The following is an 18,328-nucleotide window of genomic DNA, read 5'->3' on the forward strand; positions in this document are numbered from 1 at the left end:
AACCACTGTCTTTGACTGAAATACAGTACAGTATAATCAGTTATCCAGTGCCAAACCCCTGCTAATGAGGTCATATGTTCTCAGTCTCTTTCGTAAGGTTCGTCTAGACTCTATCGATCGAGGTCACCACCTGAAGAGACTGGCTTAGATAAAGATTTGGGTTCAAACGGAAGTGTTTGACGAAAACCCACATTTCGAATTGAACCAAAAGTTCCCACCTTCCCAGCCCCTCCCCCACCCCTAGCTGTTGTCGACAGCATGGTGCTATGTCTCAGTCAGCAGAGCCTGGCTGTCTCCCGGTCTCCACCTCCCACTCCTCCCACGGCTGACAGCTGCCATGGTCTGCAGTCCTGAGACGTGTGCGTCAGCACCGGACGACTGCTGCCGCGTGCCCCCGGGAGGTTCATGTAGCACGGCTCGCTAACGCGCAGACGGAACACACGAGTCCGTCCATGACTGGGTCTGGCTGCCCGGTAGGGGTCCACCTGTTTGTCCCGTTTGGAGAGGAGTGTAGGGGTGAGGGGGAAGGGGTGAGGGGGGAGGGGTGGCCGGAGAAGGTGGGAGGTTGGTTACTGGGGTTGGTGGGTTGGGTAGACTAGCTGTCAGCAGCTGTTGATAAATGTGTGTGTGGGGGTGGGGGATGGGAGGGGGTTGTCTCAGGACAGGGGCTCCGTAATTAAAGAGCTTACCTGTGTGACCTGGCCCACCCTGGGAACACCTTCCTCCTCTCTCTCATCAGCTCCGGTTCCCTTCCCTGATGTTTAACCTAGCCCCGAGTCCAGGAAGCGCTTGAACCACCGTGCTGAAGGACATGCTTCCCGTTTCAAGGCATCCCCTCCCGTTCAATGTTCCAGTCGGTAAAACATCAGCCGTTAAAGGCACGTGACTGGCCGTGCCCGGGAGCCTTTGTCCTTCATCCAGGACATGCTGTTTTGTTTCTGAAAGGTGTCATCGGAAGGTTTAAAACCAGTATAGTGGGTTCTAGCTAGGTACAACCTGTGTTTGGTTTGTGACTCACACAAGTCAACTCTGGCCCAGCCTTCCGAAGCCTGGCCCAGGCCAGCCTGACTGGTGCTGTGAGCCGCAGTGGTTCTTATCACTAACCTCAAGGAGTAGCAGGGAACATCTGGGCACCATACGCACCAGCAGCCAGGGATGATCTGGCCCAAACGGAACCCACACACTCCCTCCATCCCTCCCTCATTACCTCCTTGTAATGACAAGCTAGGGTATGTTCCGAGATTAAGTCCAGGCGTTCTGATGCGGTTACGTTTAGCATGAGAAGTACACACCGAGTGGTGGTCTGCCCCCGAAATAGCTCCATTTAAGAAGGCCACCTCTCAGAATAGGTTTCAATATGGAGTAGGTTATCTCAGAAATAGTCTGAAGGTTTGGTAGGTGTAACCCAGGCGGGGTTAAAACTATGTTAGGGGCGGTTTGTTGTATTACTTTCCTTTCATACTGTTATCCATCAAGGACGAAATCCGGTATGGTTAGCCGATTTAAGGACAAAACCAACAAGTAACAATTTATTTTGATATTCTTTTATATATCTTTGTTGGTACATAATCGACTCTATATCCACTCTATTACACAATTGAAAGAGCTGGGATTAAGAGAGCGTGTGCCCTCTTGCTAGTTCAATGCGCTTGTGGTTCTTATTCTAACAACACAAAGTGGCTCCTATTGAATGCCAGCTTGTGGCTTTAGGGTTGCACTGCCTGCAGGGCCGGGGGTTAATCTCTGAAGTAAGCCCTGCCTTGCTGTGATGGGATTGTGTCACTAAAACTGTTGGCCAACTCAATGCCCTGCCGCTTACAGCAAAGGTTATCTAAAATCACCCGGGTCGAAGAGATACCTGTTCACACCCCGGCCAAGCCAATGTTCCAGCGCAGACAATCACCTCATCTCTTCAGGGGATACTGGATGTCTGGCTGGCCTGCTGGCTGGCTGGCTGATCAGTATGTGTGGTGTAATCCTGGCGGTCCTTAAGACGGGGATGGTGTTGTCAGATGTAGTTCCACACGACCCTCCTTCTGACTCCCACGTCACCCCAGAGCTCAGACAGCCTGGAGGCCGGAGTGTGGAAGGTGCTGACAGCTGAGCATTAGAGGGACCCTGCCCTGCACCCCTCCACAGAGCCACAACCACCAGGCCAGGAATGTCTCCCCCAGCCCAGCCCGGCCCCCCACCTCTCGACTGAGGTCTCGACTGGCCTCTTTACTCCCCGCCCCCCCCCATTTTAGATGCCGTGTTATCATGGCTGCGCAGTCATGTAGGAAGGATGTCGCTGACCAGGCAAGAAGGACAGTTGCTCATGTCTCATCCCTAACAAGATAAGTCCGTGGCACTAGCTAGGTCGAGGATATGGGCTCCCACTGGGATCATCAGGGACAGTAAGTCAGCGTTAAGGCACACATAGTTGTGGCTGTTCAGCAGTCCAGTCATGGTGACAGCTGTTTGACGACCTCGTGAGATTGCCTGACAGGGCTTCTTTAATGTTGGGGAATCTTGCAGCATTCCATGACGACATCTGTTCCCCGACTGGCCACTGTGGCCCTCAGATGGGTTCACCTTCTGGAGTTCCCAGGGGTGAGTTTAATTAGGGCTTCATGGTAACTCTGCATCTATCTGTTAAGAATGTTTCTCACAGGTTGTTTGTTTCTGTTGTGTGAGTGAAGAGACTCGAGAGAGACCCCGGTCTTCTAGTTGTCTGCGGAGCTCATTCCTGGTCTGGGATGACTGAAAGGCATTCGACTGCCCATCTCTGAGGTCATGTGAAGCAGTATACTGTACTCACTCACACACGCTCTCTATCTCTCTCACACATACACACACACACACCCCTCCTGGGCCCGTCCTGCTTGTGTTGGCAGGAGAGTGTGACATACTGCGGAGTGTAGAGGCTGGTCGAGGAGAGCTGTCCTCTCTGTCTCCAGAGTCCCCATCCTCAGGAACAGGGATGATCATCTCAGTCACTCTTTTACACCTCAGAGGGAAGTTCTACTGTTAGCAAGCATTGCCTTCCTAGAATTCTCACTCACTCTCTCACACACACACACACACACACATGAAAGAGACTTGCATAGTGTGGCAGAGAAGACATGGTACCGCAGTGCAGTTATAATCACAAGCAGGGATGCACGTCACACCGATATAATAACCATGCCACACACAGGCGGTCTGGGTGTGGACGGGCCTATCAGGGAAGCTGCATCTCTTCACTCTATAAATATCCAGAGGTCACTGGGTCCTAGAGCCCCCCCCTCTCCTCCTGGAAGGCAGCCAGAGGAACACCTGAGAGCATAGGAAAACACTGGTAGCTAGGGTGGGGAAGGTTTCCCTTCACAAAATAAAAAGCTCTTTCATAGTGTTGGTCGTTGAGGAAGGGTGTGAGGTGTGGAACAGGGTATTGAGGTCAGGAAACGGGTATTAGATCTCACAAGATGACTGTACACAGACACACACGGGCATTCACACAATTTCGAAGGTTTCCCTTCAACAGCAAACGGAAAAGGCAACGAATATGTGGCAAAACTGCATATTCGTGTAGTGTACCTGTCGCCAGGGTAACGGCCAAGTCCCATGCCTTGCTTCCTGCTGATAGCTTGGCTAACACAATCTACAAGCTACAGTAGCGGATGCTGAGTTCTGCTAGCTTGGTTAAACAACGTACAATCCAGCAGATGCTGGGAGAGATCCAACCATTGCAACAGCTTCAAACACTCCAATTCACTCTCATTCACTTTGGGAAGACATACCCGGTATTCCTACCCCCCACATTTGGAAATGGAAAAGTCCTCTATGCAGCCGATGGTGTGTGGGGACCAGACCACCTCAGTGGGTCGGGGGGAGGATATGGTTGAGTAGAGATATTGTTGGGTTATTCTGCCACATGAATGAGGGCTCTTGTGTTGTCCCCGGCCGCACCCACTCCTCTACAAGCCATGATCTGGAGGGTGCTGGTGAAAAGACCTATAAAGGCTGACAGCAGGAAAAGGATTGGTCTCTGAGCTAAAGTCTGGAGAGAGGCTGTTTCTCTCTCTTTCTAGAATGAGTTTAATAGAGTGCATACAGGGGGATGGAGGTGCCGTGTGAACAGACACTGATTGAGATGGTCTAATTGGTCCTGCCCCGGAATGTTCTCCTCTCTTCAAAAACTGCCGAGCTGCAAGTCAATGAGGGTGGACGTTCGAGGTTATCAGCAAACCTGCCATCATCCTCTCCCCACGCAACCCTCCCAAACGTCCTCAGAGCCAGCCGGAACCACTGTATCACGACTGTGTGTTCCAGCCGAGCTCCAACAAAGGTTGTTAGTGCCAAGGGGTGTTGATTTGTGCCGTGGAGACCTCCTGCGGGGATGGTCGGACTGTGAGAGCGCTGGGTCTGCTTCCTGCTGGCTCTCATACAGCACACTGTCACTCAAGCACCGAGACACACTCCAGTCACACTGGGCACACACACAATGGGCCTGCCTGTCACCATCAGGCCTCCCCCCCTCCCCCCCCCCCACACTCTCTCTCTTCATGCTTCCTTCTCTGTTTCCAAGGCCCGCTGATATCGTAGGTCCGACCGGACAGTTCCTCTCCTCTCCTCAAGACAGGAATCATTCACACTACTTCATTACGGCCGTCAGATGAGATCCCTGCACCTTTATCCCTCTGGCCAGGATCCTGAAGCAGCTTTAGAGCATTTATACCGAGAAAGTGATTTAGGAAAAGAGTCTTTTATTTCTAATTAATCTCCGCCAATCGGATTAGTTAGTCACAGTGCAGATTAACTTTTTGCTTCGGCATGGGCGATTGGACCGTGCGGTGCCTGGAGTAAGCCATGGCTGACCTATTATGTTCTAACAGTAGCATTAGTGAGGTACAGTGACCCTAAGTGAGGAGCCTGGAACCTCTCCGGGGGGTTAAAGGTCAGCTGTAGGCCTTGTACTTCCGAACTATGGAAAGGGCTTGTTTCCTGCATGAAGGCTGTGTGTGTGTAGGCTATTAGTGTGCAAGTGAATGATGTTAAGTTTGAGAGAGAGTGTGTATGTGTGTGTGTGTGTGTGTGCTGGCAGGAGCAGAGCCAGTGTGTTGATGAGCCCTAGTGACATGGGAACAAAAGTGTGTAGGTGGGGGTCCGTGTCAGAGGGACAATGTGTCTGTCTGAGTAGCCAGGGGCGGGACAGCTGCTGGGGTGGGGGGGGTTAGTAGATACCCTTGAAGGAATTTGTCAAGTATGCTTTGGCATCTCTCTGCCTGACACACACACACACACACACACACCGATCTCTGTGTGTGTATCTCATTTGGAGGATGAGGTAATGTCGTTCCCTTCCTGCGGTCCCACAGTCACACTGAGGTGCTGGCTGCCTGGCTCCTCCCTGCTGGGAGACTCTGCTCACCCCAGTGGCCCTCACCACAAATGGGACATGTTTGCTCAAATCTGGGCCACTCTGTGAAAGCTAACATTTGACCTCGACATTTCCCTGGAGCCTGCCTGACATCCTTCCTCATCTGCTCCGGAGCTGTTTCGTTTTCGGTTCCCCGGGCTGTGCGGCTAGGCTGGAGAGACTCTTTGTCATTGGCTTGTGATGTGTCCATGTGAAGTTTCTCATGCGTGAGTCAGGTGGCTGAGCGGTTAGGGAATCAGGCTGGTAATCTGAAGGTTGCCAGTTCGATTCTTGGCCGGGCACTTCACCCTACTTGCTTCAGGGGGTATGTCCCTGTACTTACTGTAAGTCGCTCTGGATAAGAGCGTCTGCTAAAAATGACTAAATGTAAAAAATGTGTGTGTGTGTTTCAGGTGGCACCCGAGACATCGGCTCAGCCCTGACCAGGATGTGTATGAGGCACCGGAGCATCGAGGCCAAGCTCAAACAGTTCTCCATGTACGTCTGCACCATGTTCCTACTAAGAGTACAGAGTAGAACCTTCCAGCAGAGAGGGTCATTAAAGTGAGACATCAGAGAAGGAGTCTATAGAATGTGACCTGACGATTCGGCCCCTTTCCCAGAATTCCCCGCGTACAGACACACACACAGACACTCCCACACTCTGTCTCTCCCGCACACGGCCTCACATAAACACTCTCACCCAGGGGTCTATCTAATTTCGTGTGGCATTTAGCAGACATTCCTGCTCCGTCTCCATAGCCCAGTACGGAGCAGGCACTGGGACCCTGGGGAGAGGTGTCTGCTCACCACACTCTAAAATAGGCTCCCTGAATACCCTCAGCTGCCTGGCTCACTCCCTCTCTCTCTCTCACACACACACACACCCTCACACGCCTGTACACACAGTAGTCCTGGTAGTAGTAGTAGTAGTAGTCATAAAAGTAGACCATAGGGAATTCATCATATCTTTATACCTCCACACATCCTGACTCACTCCACACCCTCTGTGAACCTTAACCCCTCCCCCATCCACATACCATCCACTTCCCCGGGCACACCCTAACTGCCCCTCCCCTGACCCGGCCTGTTTGTGACTGACAGACAGGACTGTAGACCTGGCAAAGCTGAATGAACAACATGACTCATATTTATAGCCGTCTCCTCGTGTCTGTCTGTCGCTTTAACACAACAGAGCCTTACAGCACCTTTGGAGCATTCACTCACCTAATCATTTATTCATTCATTCAGTTGAGACGGAAGGCAAATTAGTTCATGGTGCTCAATGTGTGTTGGTACTAAGACATTAGATATCCTCGGAAGCTTGTGTCCCTATATGTGCTGACCCTGTTTTCTGCCTGTGTGGATGTGTGTGCGCTCCAGGGCATTCCTGGACTGCCTGATCAACCCACTGCAGGAGCAGATGGAGGAGTGGAAGAGAGGGGCCAACACTCTGGACAAGGACCACGCTAAAGGTACACACACACACACACACGACCGTTCACACACACATTTATACATGTACATTGTACACACACACACACACACACCACTATCAAGACCTGACCATGTCACCTCTTCCTCATCAAAAGTCCATAGTCACTTTGTCTGATGTGGTCTTTGTGTTGTTCAGAGTACAAGAGAGCTCGCCAGGAGATCAAGAAGAAGTCTTCAGACACCCTGAAGCTGCAGAAGAAAGCTAAGAAAGGTAACCCCCCCGTCCCCTCCCCCTGTCCCCCCTCCCCTCCCCCAGGTCAGCGGTCAGGTCAGGTCAGGTCCTACACCGAGGCTGGATGTTATGGAGGAGAGCCTGCTGCTGTCAGGGTCTGTGAGCGTCAGTACACAGGGGCACGGTGGAGTCTCTCCAAACGAGCTCAGGGAGGACTGGCTTCCCGAGCCCCGGACCCCTCGGTCTGGTTCCACATCATTACACTGAGGACCCTTACATAACAGCCCGGCATCTCTGTACAACCTGCAGAGCACACATAGGAAAGCACTGGAAGTACTGTCATTACTGCAGGACGGAGACGGTAGAGCAGGGACTGTGCAGACTAAGGACGGAAATCCTTTGTTTTTAAAGCACAAAGATGTTCTGTCTTGTGATATATATATTCCTTCCCCCATTTCTTTTTCTTTTCTTTTCTAATGAAAGTGATCTAAACTCGCCCTTCTACTAAAACTAATTAGATGGAGTTCAGGCTCGTCGTACTGTCTGCCACACACTCTGAGCCTGGGCCCTGTACTGTAACTGTAGGGTCTAGTCCCACGCGGTAAACATTACCTTACTTGGTAAACAAACAGACGCTTTGGAGAACTTCCTGTCTGAGTCCGTCTGGCTGCACCAGCAGATCTGCATTACTCTTAAGGAGGAGCACCATACTTAGACTGATGTCTGATGAACGCTGGATCAAAACCACATGAATCCAAATAGTCCTGCGGGGGTTGAATTCACAGAGCTTCCCTGTGCCTCCAGGACAGGGTTATGTTCGCTTGATGAACGCATGCGTGACAAATCCCGGTCTAGACAGAGTTCACTGAACATGTTTCTCCTCATCATACTGTGTTTGAGCTGTGCTGGTTTCCCCAGCGCCCAAGCGCTTTACGCTGTCGACTGGTACACTGACCACAGGCACACTGAGGGCCTATTCACACTCTACAGACACAGTCAAATAGAGTTCTGTCTTTCTGGAATATGTGTTTACCAAGTCTATGGACTGACTGATGTGTCACCTGAATGGCCCTCTACAGTTCTGCTAGCTACTTGCTCTGTAGGTTATGTTCATTCAACGAATCCTTCAAGGGGGGCCGTTTCTGACCCGATTTATTGATCAAAACCTTTTCCCTCCCCGCCGCTCCTGTGGGCCCGGGTCGCACCCCGGGGCACCTGTCCGAGCAGCCGACGCCCTGGGTAAGTCTGCCAGGCCTCACGCCTCACGCCCCCCGTGGTGCCCAGAGACCCGGGGGACACATCCCCATACTCTACGTTGGCCTCCTCCTCTCGTCTCCTCCCCCCTTCTAACTCTGCTACACGGCTCTGGAGGCGTACAGAGGGGGAGGGGGGGGGGGGAAACAGTGTCAGACTAGCCTGTCCAGTTCAAACTGTGCATTAAGATGGAAGGAGACGAGTAGAGGAAGCCAATCGAGACTATTGAGATGACCCCTCCCCCACCACCACCACCTCCCCAGTCTCCTCTGGGCAACGTCAGAGCACGTTCATGTTGGATGTGTCCTTGTGTGTGGCTCCGTCCTGCTCCCTGTCCCCTCTGTGTGGTCCGGTCACACCACCCTCATCCCTGCTCCTCTGCCTTGCCGTAGGCTCAGAACCTGCTTTGTCCATGTTCCTCCACCGAGTGCCTTTCTGAGGCCCCCCCCCCACACACACACACACATATGCACACACACACACAGGTCATTAGCAAAGAAGAACACACAGGGCTGATTCTCCCCCTCCCTTCCCCCAGGCCTCCTAATGACTGAAGGTCTTGTGCAAACACAGAGCGAGGAACATGCGCCGCATTCAGATACGCTTTCCTGTGGGTCTTCTCTATGGGCACTGCCGTCCCTTTGACAGGGGCAGAATGGCCAGCGCTGATTGAAGGACGCAATCGCTGCATTCATAAATTGGGACCTCTCGACCACGCTGAAGCAGGGACGATCCTCCCAGACCAGGCTGTGTCCTGCGTGCCCGGACGTGCTACGGTCCACGGCCCCACCATGCTCGTTGGGCAGCGCCCACGCCACATTAGAGGCAGATAGTGAGACACTGTTCTGCGTCGAGATCCTCGGTCCCACTCCTCCCCAGAGGGAAGGACCAGAGTCACATTTTTTCAATCCAGTATCCAGGTCAGGCCCCTCTACATATCTGGTTGGGAATCTTTCCCACAGAGCCCCTCTGTCTCTGGAGAAACGGCTTGGTGTGTGCACGTTTGACGTGGATCTCGTGAGGGCGGTGTCCGTGTGTCAGGTCCTGGGACTGGCACTAACTACTCAGCACGGATAAAGGCTCCAGGAAAGCTACCATAGTGGAAAGGATATGGCATGTTTTACCAGGACGTCCATGCCTTTCCAACATGGCTGTCTGTCAGAAGGCTCCCCTCTCGTATGAATGAGTGGATGAGGGGGCTCTGCCATGTTGTGGCCTAGTTTCCTCTTTCTGAAGACGAATTAATCAGTTCTGATCTGGATTACCTGGCCTATATCCAGCAGGCCACTGTCTATTCACAGACAAGTTACTTAGCAGGGTCCTTACATAGCATACCTACCACTAAGTCCTTAGGTAGCATAGCATAGCTAGTGCTCAGGTGGTGTAGTGTAGCTAGTGCTCAGATAGCATAGCTAGTGCTAGATTCTCAGTATAACATAGCACCGCTTGTACCGATCCATGGACTTTCCTGCTCATAAGCTTGTTTTCCTGCAATAAGGATTGTGATTGTGTGTCAAGGCTTTAGCGATCCAGTCCTAGCAGTCTAGTCAAGCATTAGCTAAAGCATTAGCTCCATCAAGCTAATACTCTGCCTGTGGCTCCCCAACTGTCTGGGTGTGGACGTGAGTCACCCGACATGACGGTGTTAGTCATGTTGCTACAGCAAATGCTGCATCCTTTTGTGTTCACCATTAACTTCAGTTAACCCATCTGATGCACTCAGTAACCTCCCACCCCCTGCCCAGCCCACACACCCTTCCCTGCCTGTCATTAAAGGCCCTACGGGAGGCATCAACATGTATAGTGTGGGCTGGTCGGTCACTCTTTGTCTTTGTGCAAACGGATGGTTTGTATATGGTATTGTTGTGTAGGCTTGGTACTATATGTACTAAGGCAGCAGCTGGTTCTGGGACAGCCTGAACCCCCCTCACGCTCTGCTGGCATGTACGTCCAGTTTAGACTTTGGATCAACAGCTGGTTGACCAAATATTTATTTTTATGGTTCGAATGGAACTTAGTGCGCATGATGTCTGCTTGGACTCGATTTGAATGATGCATTTTCTTCATTTTTTTTTTTTTTCTTCAGTTTAAACCAACTCTAGTTATTTCAATTTATTTGGCTTCAAAAGAAAGTCGTGTTTAGTCGGTCCTTCGGTAGCTCTTGGCATTATAAAACCCAACCCTCAGTTCCAGGGAGAGGAAAAAAGCTCTCCAAATGAAAGCAGTCTGATCTTCTGAGCCTCTGAGCTGTCGTCTGTGGTTTGGGGATCGAGGAAGCAAACAACCTGGCCCTTGTCATTGAGTCTCAGACGAGCTGGAACAAGACAGCTCACGTGAGGCTTAGCGACAACAATATCAACAACACACCCAGACCGTTCCACCACAGGGTATGCCCCAGTGTATGATGGGTGTATAGTCTGGTACGTGATGCAGAAGGGGATCCCTCTGCCTTATAGGAGTTAGGGCAAACTCGGAGGTGAAACTCCAGCCACCATGGGAATGTCATTGTATATTTGCGTACTCGAAAGCTTTTCTTGGACCTCGTCGGAGCATATACGTTGTGAAAGCGTAGCGAGAGATTCATGCCGTTTGACCACAATTGTGAGTTTCCAGTCCTGGTTTCACTCTTCTCTAATCATACTGTTGGAGAAAAACTGTGACAAACATAAACATAGCTCGCATTTTTCAGAGCGGGCTGGAATGGAAGGAAAACCAGAGTGGGACATGTTTGGATTCCCTCGATGGAAATATCCTTCATATATCCCTTTTATCCATTCTGTTAACGACCCAAATCATTTCCTCTTCCAAAATGTCATGTGTGGTTCTGCCTATTGAAGCGGGAATGATACCGCCTCAAGAAATAACATTGCACCCTCTTGTTGAACACGCGGTCTGACTGCCTTGACTAACATTGAGCAGTGCAGCGTGAGGGTCGTGTCTGGCTGTGAGGGCAGTGGCTGTTGACATGGAGTTAGATACTACCCTGAGAGGGGTGGGAGTGGGACTGACGCCAGCCAGCGAGCCAGGTCTCAAGTGGAGATCTCTGGGGGTGGGGGGGTGGAGCAGGAGTGATAGCTAGAGTGGATCCCTCTGAAGTTGTAAAGAGCTATCTCTGTGCTCCCAAGCTGCCTCTCAAGTAGTCACCCTGGACCAGCTTGCTGACTGTGTCTCTCTGTGTGTGTGTGTGTGTGTGTGTGTGTGTGTGTGTGTGTGTGTGTGTGTGTGTGTGCAGGACGAGGAGACATCCAGCCCCAGCTGGACAGCGCCATGCAGGACGTGAGTGAGAAGTACCTGCTGCTGGAGGAGACGGAGCAGCAGGCGGTGAGGAGGGCTCTGATAGAGGAGAGGAACCGCTTCTGCTGCTTCGTGTCCATGCTCAGACCCGTGGTGGTGAGGACGCTGGCCTGACTCTCTCTCACACACACACATACTCATACACACTCATACACACACTCACACTCACACACGCATATATTCACACATACACACACTCGCACATACACACACTCTCACACACATACACACATTCACACTCGCACATACACACACTCTCACACAGACACACACACTTCGTCCCTTTAAATACGTATGTCACACGACCTAAAACACATTTGTCTACGTTGTGCTTAATAAATCGCTCTAGAATGACACGTGACATGTTTGACAATGACAATGTTTCTCCCTTTCCAGGACGAGGAGATCTCCATGCTGGGTGAGGTCACCCACCTCCAGACCATCTCTGATGACCTCAAAGCCCTGACCTCCGACCCCCACAAGCTGCCTCCCGCCAGCGAACAGGTCAGCACCCTCACTCCCCTCCCATGTAAACCTGACTGGGCATGGATGGACTGAAGTCATAGGAATATTATTTTAGCATTATTAGTAAGTAGCAATGTTACCAACAGCCCCATACAGATACAGAAATTTATTCATCACAGGACTACTACTCCCAGGTCTGTATGATAGCTAAAGATGTTCCATCCTCTCTCTGTGCACCTTCAGTGCTCAATCCACATTATCTAAGACAACCTGCTGAAGAGTAATCCTGCTAACTCATCCTTCTCCTCCCTTCTCCTGCTCCCTTTACCTCCGCCTCCTCAGGTCATTCTGGATCTGAAAGGTTCAGACTACAGCTGGTCCTACCAGACTCCTCCCTCCTCTCCTAGCAACACCATGTCCCGGAAGTCCAGCATGTGCAGGTAGGGCTCTTGACGGCCAACCACAGAGCAGATGGCCTCCTGCTAGGCTGGTGTCAGCCTGCCCCCTAGCGATCAGAGTGAAGAACTGCGGCCCAGAGAAATCCGAGGCTGTAAAATGAATTATTTTGTAGAGACGCTCCTTACCTGTGCAATTCTAGGTTGAGGATAAGGAGATGTGTTAAACCCTGTCAATACTGCTCCCCACGCCTGAACCTGCATCTGCAGTGTGTGCTGTGGTGCTTGTGTTTCCCCCTGCCTGCTCCACTTCCTGTCTCATCCACACGTTGCTGTTCCTTGCCTGTGTACACAGATGTGTTGTCGTTTCACATGGCATGACAACAGTGGTTGTGTTCCATTTTCACATTTGCCTCGAGCCGAGCATGTTTTATATTTTAGTTTTGCAGTATCCCCTTACCAAATGTATTCACGTGGTATCAATTTGACCATACTTAGAAACTTACAGACACACACACACATTTTAACTTATTCACAAAGAGTAATTACTCTTTGTAGAAGCCATGAACCATGACAAGTGATTAAAGGGATGGTGCACTCATCATTTCATCACGTCTGACGTTCTTTTCAGTTTCTTATCATTTACGTTTTGGACTGGCTCAATCCCAGTCCCTGCCTGCTGCATCCAGTGTGTGGAGTGTTAATGGTCACCCCCCCCCCCCCCCCCCCCGTGTCTCCCCCACCCCCCTTCCTGCCTGCCTCCCCCCTCCCTTCTCTCCATAAACAGCAGTCTGAACAGCGTGAACAGTAGTGACTCCCGCTCCAGCGGCTCACACTCTCACTCTCCCTCCTCCCACTATCGCTACCGCAGCTCCACGCTGCCCCTGCAGGCCCCGGCGGGGCGCCTCTCCAGCATCTCCTCCCACGACTCGGGCTTCATCTCCCAGGACGCCTACCACTCCAAGTCCCCCTCACCCATGCCCATGGAGCCCCTGGCACAGGTGAGACTACACGACCCACGATGCAGCTGAGGGACGTGCCTCAGCTGAAACGACGCAGCCTACACGACACTGACGGACACGCTCCACGTGAGCCTACACTACCCACAAAGCACCGTGTCCACCAGTCACTCAATTCCCTATGACGGAGTGCTGCTTTCTCAGACAACAGCTACTCCCTCAAGCCCCTCAGGCTGAGACTGAACTAGAGTGCAGTTTAACAGGGTTACTGTCGTGGCAACAAACAACCCAGATAGAGAGAGATCCCTTCAAACGTCCCAGCAGACACGCGGACAGTGCCCTCTACTTCTCCCTGCCCCAGGCTTCACTGCTGCTAACAGACACTGCTTCTCCGCTTGGTTCGTTTCTCCTCTTAGCCACAAAAAGGACAATTCATGTAAAATTATTCTTGTCCTCTAAGCCAGTGGGGTTCACCTCCAACTCTGTACTAACTTTGCTGACAGCTCTGAGAAACTGCTGCTCCCTTCACCCTCTAACCCTCGGCTTCCTCTCTGCTGTCACCTCTCTGCTGTCTGCATGTCACTGTGTGTGTGTGTGTGTGGTGTGTGTGTATGTGTCACGCTGCTCCAGCCTTGCCCCAGCTCTGGCTCCTCCGAGGCCTCTGAGACCAGCCAATCAGACTGCAGCTCCCCCACCTCCCTTGGCTCCGCCTCCAACGCAGGCACTGCTGCCGCCTCTGCTGAGAAGGTGAACCACGCCCCCCTACCACAGGCTCCTCCCCTAGCCACGCCCCCCCCGGGGCATGAGGACGAGGCCATGTCCTCCCGGCTCAGAGCTTCCCTAACCCAAGCCATCACACTGAGCCCACACGGCCCTGACCAACAGATGTGGGTCATACACACTCATCACATGGGGTCCCGCTCGCTCACACACACCTTCCTGTTTACTCCTTGTGTTTTTTTCAGTTTTGTATTCATTCTTTTTTATTATTATTGTTGCGTTTATCATTTAGCCAAACGTGTATTTTTGTTGATTTAATTTGATTCTGTAATTCCTGCCATCTTACGTTTGTGTTTTGTGTTTGGTCATGTTTGGTCCCCTCCCCCACACATGCCCAGTTCTCTAATGGCTTCGACCACTACGGGCCGTCCGAGTCAGCCTACTTGGTGGGCGGGACCTCGTCGGCAGGGGCCTACCCCTTCTACCCCGCCCCTTCCCCTTCCTCCTCCTCCATCACCACCACCTCCACTTCCTGTTCCCAGCGCTCGTGGTCACGGCCTTGCTCTGCCCTTGTCCCTGACTCCTCCCACTATTGCACCCTGGGACCCAGCATTGTCCCCTCCTCCTGTGTGCCCAGCTGGAAGGTTGGTTCATCCCCATCATCCTCATCTTCCTCACCTGTCTCTCCTATCCTGCTCTCTACGGCTCTGGCCACACAGCCGGAAGCCTTATATATATACACACACAACATGTGTAGAACATGACTTGTGGAGTTCCTCTGCCTAGTGCTGATGGCTTGTGTGTGTCCTCCAGGACTGGGCCAAGCCCGGGCCCTATGACCAGCCCATGGTGAACACGCTGAGGAGGAAGAAAGACAGGGAGCCTGTAGACCACAGCCCCCACTCAGCGCCAGGCCCCGCCCCCACCGGCCTGCCCCCCCCAGCCCTGGAGGAAGACCCCCAGAGAGCCAGGAGCATGGCTGCCCCACCCAAGGTAAATGTTTTAGTTGGCGCTCCCACCATCTCTGTCTGATGTAGATTTGTCTTTTTCTTGAGTGTGTTTGTGTGTTTATACGTGTGTGTTTTGTGTGTGTGTGTGTCTCCAGGTGGGGGATGTGGAGGCCCATGAGCAGCTGGCCCTAGCCCTGTCCAGGGGGCTGCAGCTGGACACCCAGCGGTCCAGCAGAGACTCTCTGCAGTGCTCCAGTGGATACAGCACCCAGAGCACCACACCATGCTGCTCTGAGGACACCATACCTTCCCAGGGTAATGCTCACACACACTCTCACACACACACACACACACTCACACAAAACACACACTCCTGGGAGTGTAACCTGCGTCTGTGTCTCCAGTGTCGGACTACGACTACTTCTCCATGGCGGGGGACCAGGAGGTGGAGCAGCAGGACTTTGACAAGTCCTCCACCATCCCCCGCAACAGTGACATCAGCCAGTCCTACCGCCGCATGTTCCAGGCCAAGCGGCCCGCCTCCACCGCCGGCCTGCCCTCCACCGGCGGCCCCGTCATCATCACCCCGGGCACCGCCACCATCCGCCGCACCCCCTCCACCAAGCCCTCTGCCCGCCGCGCCGGCGCCCCCGGGGGCGGGCCCATCCCCATCCGCACGCCCGTCATCCCCGTCATGATCCCCACCGTCCCCGACCTGCCGGGGCTCTACACTGGAGGACCGGAGCTGGGGGCGGCGTTCGAGGAGGCCCGGAGCCCAGACTCACCCACCCTGGCTGGGGAGGAGCACCTGGGTGTCCTCCCTGTGGCCTCCTGGAGCGGACAGGCTTCCACCAACCCCCCCGTGACCCCCCTGCAGCCCCTCCAGGTGGGGCAGGAGGAGCTGGAGGGGTACCTGGAGGAGGAGGCCCAGGGGGGCAGCATGCTGCTGGCTATCAGGCGCGGCGTGAGGCTGAAGAGGACCCAGACCAATGACCGCTCAGCACCACGCATCGCCTGAGAGAACACCGCGCCACGCTGTGCCACCCCAGAGGACTGGCATCTGTCTGCAGAACACCCTGTAACACTGTTATTGGTTCCCTGTGTATAGTATTCTATCCTGTTTAGTCAGCTGTTGTAAAGGTAGAGCAGCCGGAATTAGTGGCACACATGATTGCTGGTACTGGTGTGTGTGTGTTCAAACTGTCCATCCTAACTGTCCAATCCCGAGTCTGAGAAGGCTTGAACAGACCATTCAAAAGGAGAGAGAGCTCTCTTAAGTGCCCAGACACAGGACAGAAATGGTCCTACGCCCAATCACAAGGACAGAAATGGTCCCAGAGCGGGCTTCCTTGGAGAGACAGTTCTCAAACTGCTCAGTCAGAGAACAGACAGGGCTCTCTAACAGCCCAATCAGACGACAGAGGGGTGTGGTTCCAGTAGCTGCAGCGTGTGGGACTCCTCCCCTCAGTGAAGCTATATGCTGGTCACACTAGAGTACCACAAGCACAGAGATGCAGATTTCAACATGAGACATGGGAGAAACAATGAATCATCTTAAGTTCGTTTTAGAGTGCAGTAGGCTGTATAAATGATCAAGCAAGGCATCTCCTCGGTTGCCATGGCGTTTGTTCACGCCCCCTTTAACCCACCACTCCCCCTCCCTGCTTGCTCCAGGTGCCGAATTACTTCAAGTAAGCTTTCAAAATGACTGAGTGGAAACTCTACGTAATGATGCGTTGCATTTTGTTCCTCGATCTGTATTTAGTTACCCAGTCTGTTGGGGTGTAAACTTATTTAGTGTTGTGGTTCCCATAATATCTGCTCTGCAACACTTGCTTTGTAGCATGCATTATGTTTCAGTATTAGAAATCTATTTGAATATAGCCTATTTATTAGCCTGTCCAGTGCTAACCAATTCTGCTGGTAACAGCCAACTATGTACATTTCCAACAGACGAAAGGTTGTGCCATGGTGAAGCTGAACATTGTATGCTAATTATAGGAGGAGGATGAAGGGTAGGTTATCACATTGGGGGAAGCGTGAATTGTGTTTAAAGTGAAACGTGTTTTAACTTCAATTTAAAGGTTGCATTTGATTATGCCTTTTTGCTATTCAAGTGTCATTTTCTGTTGCGCTCATCAACCAAGTGAAACGCGTGGTGCAGCCTTACCTCCGGGAACTGCTCATTTCTCAGTGGCTTGTCCTACTAGAGGCTAAAAACAAATAGCCCAGTGTTTATCAACTTCTCTCGGTGGAGGTGATCAGTGTATAGCGAAGATCTGGACACCCTGGTCCCGCGAAAGCACTGAATCCTGTTGGCAGACGCGATAGACTGTAAATAACACTGAAGACCAGGAACTCACAATGCTAACTTATTCTGTCCTCAGCCCTCTATTTTTATACCTGATAACAGAGTATGTTTAGTCCTTGTCCCTATGCATGTGCCCTCATATAAGGTTGTATATTAGTTTATATATTCTGGCATTTTCTCTGTTCTCTCGTTGGTTGTCCGCAGCTCCACTGTGAGAAGCGGGGAAACAGGCTGATGTAAGCTCCTGCCACCGTGCCCTCTGGTCAGTGTCAGATGTTGAAGCAGTTTCTTTCGTCGTTTCTTTTGTGTTGGCTTGTTTCAAAATCCTCAAGTTTTGTGTCCGAACTTGTCACTTCCGAATTCAAAGTAGGCTAGTATTCTCACCACCAGACTATTGGATGCTGTCTGCATATGATGCTAAACTATATTTACTTATTTTACCTTCGGCTATTGATAGCACACGTATCGTAACTGTGTCGGATGTCTACTCTGACTTACATTATTCTATTTAATTACAAGAGCATATCTAGATTTTTTTAAGTTGCCAAAAATTTATGTGTAAAACGATTCTAATAGTTTGAAGAGAGTTTGTGTTTTTGCGTATGGTTAAGGAAGATAGTCCTGTTAGGAAAACTGTAGCCTACTAAACCTTGTTTCTAAAATCTTAGTTAGAAGTATATACGAAGGGTGGTCCTTGTACTTGTATTATGTCTGTACTGTTTCTCTGCTTTGGCATATAATAAATGAGAAAAGTTTGAGTCTGTCTGATCGATTGTCCTTCAACGTTGAGTCATATCTGTTGCTTTTTTTTTTTTTGTGCTTTTTTTCTAAGATGCGATCTCCTTCACCGACCTCTAGGGGTCCGTGTTCCCTAGTATTTGGATAATCACTCATCATCGTATTGGACTATTGGGCGACAATATCAAACATC

General features: G+C 51.6%; 1 protein-coding gene across 3 annotated transcripts in view; it reads left to right on the plus strand.

Moving 5' to 3' along the window:
• LOC136944216 (protein MTSS 1-like) overlaps positions 1–18,155 on the plus strand; it is a 35,888-nt gene extending 17,733 nt beyond the window's left edge. Inside the window, exons 4-15 of one of the 3 annotated variants that reach the window (XM_067237890.1) lie at positions 5,794–5,878; positions 6,764–6,855; positions 7,014–7,088; positions 11,536–11,693; positions 11,994–12,101; positions 12,405–12,502; positions 13,245–13,458; positions 14,047–14,163; positions 14,535–14,780; positions 14,950–15,129; positions 15,242–15,401; positions 15,491–18,155. In XM_067237890.1, coding sequence (XP_067093991.1) covers positions 5,794–5,878; positions 6,764–6,855; positions 7,014–7,088; positions 11,536–11,693; positions 11,994–12,101; positions 12,405–12,502; positions 13,245–13,458; positions 14,047–14,163; positions 14,535–14,780; positions 14,950–15,129; positions 15,242–15,401; positions 15,491–16,104 — 2,147 coding nt within the window. In that variant the 3' untranslated portion in view covers positions 16,105–18,155. The remainder of the gene's footprint in view (positions 1–5,793; positions 5,879–6,763; positions 6,856–7,013; positions 7,089–11,535; positions 11,694–11,993; positions 12,102–12,404; positions 12,503–13,244; positions 13,459–14,046; positions 14,164–14,534; positions 14,781–14,949; positions 15,130–15,241; positions 15,402–15,490) is intronic. The other 2 variants (XM_067237891.1, XM_067237892.1) reach the window with 2 other exon arrangements.
• Positions 18,156–18,328: the final 173 nt, after the last annotated feature.

Source organism: Osmerus mordax, chromosome 6, assembly GCF_038355195.1.
Source record: "Osmerus mordax isolate fOsmMor3 chromosome 6, fOsmMor3.pri, whole genome shotgun sequence".
NCBI lineage: Eukaryota > Metazoa > Chordata > Actinopteri > Osmeriformes > Osmeridae > Osmerus > Osmerus mordax.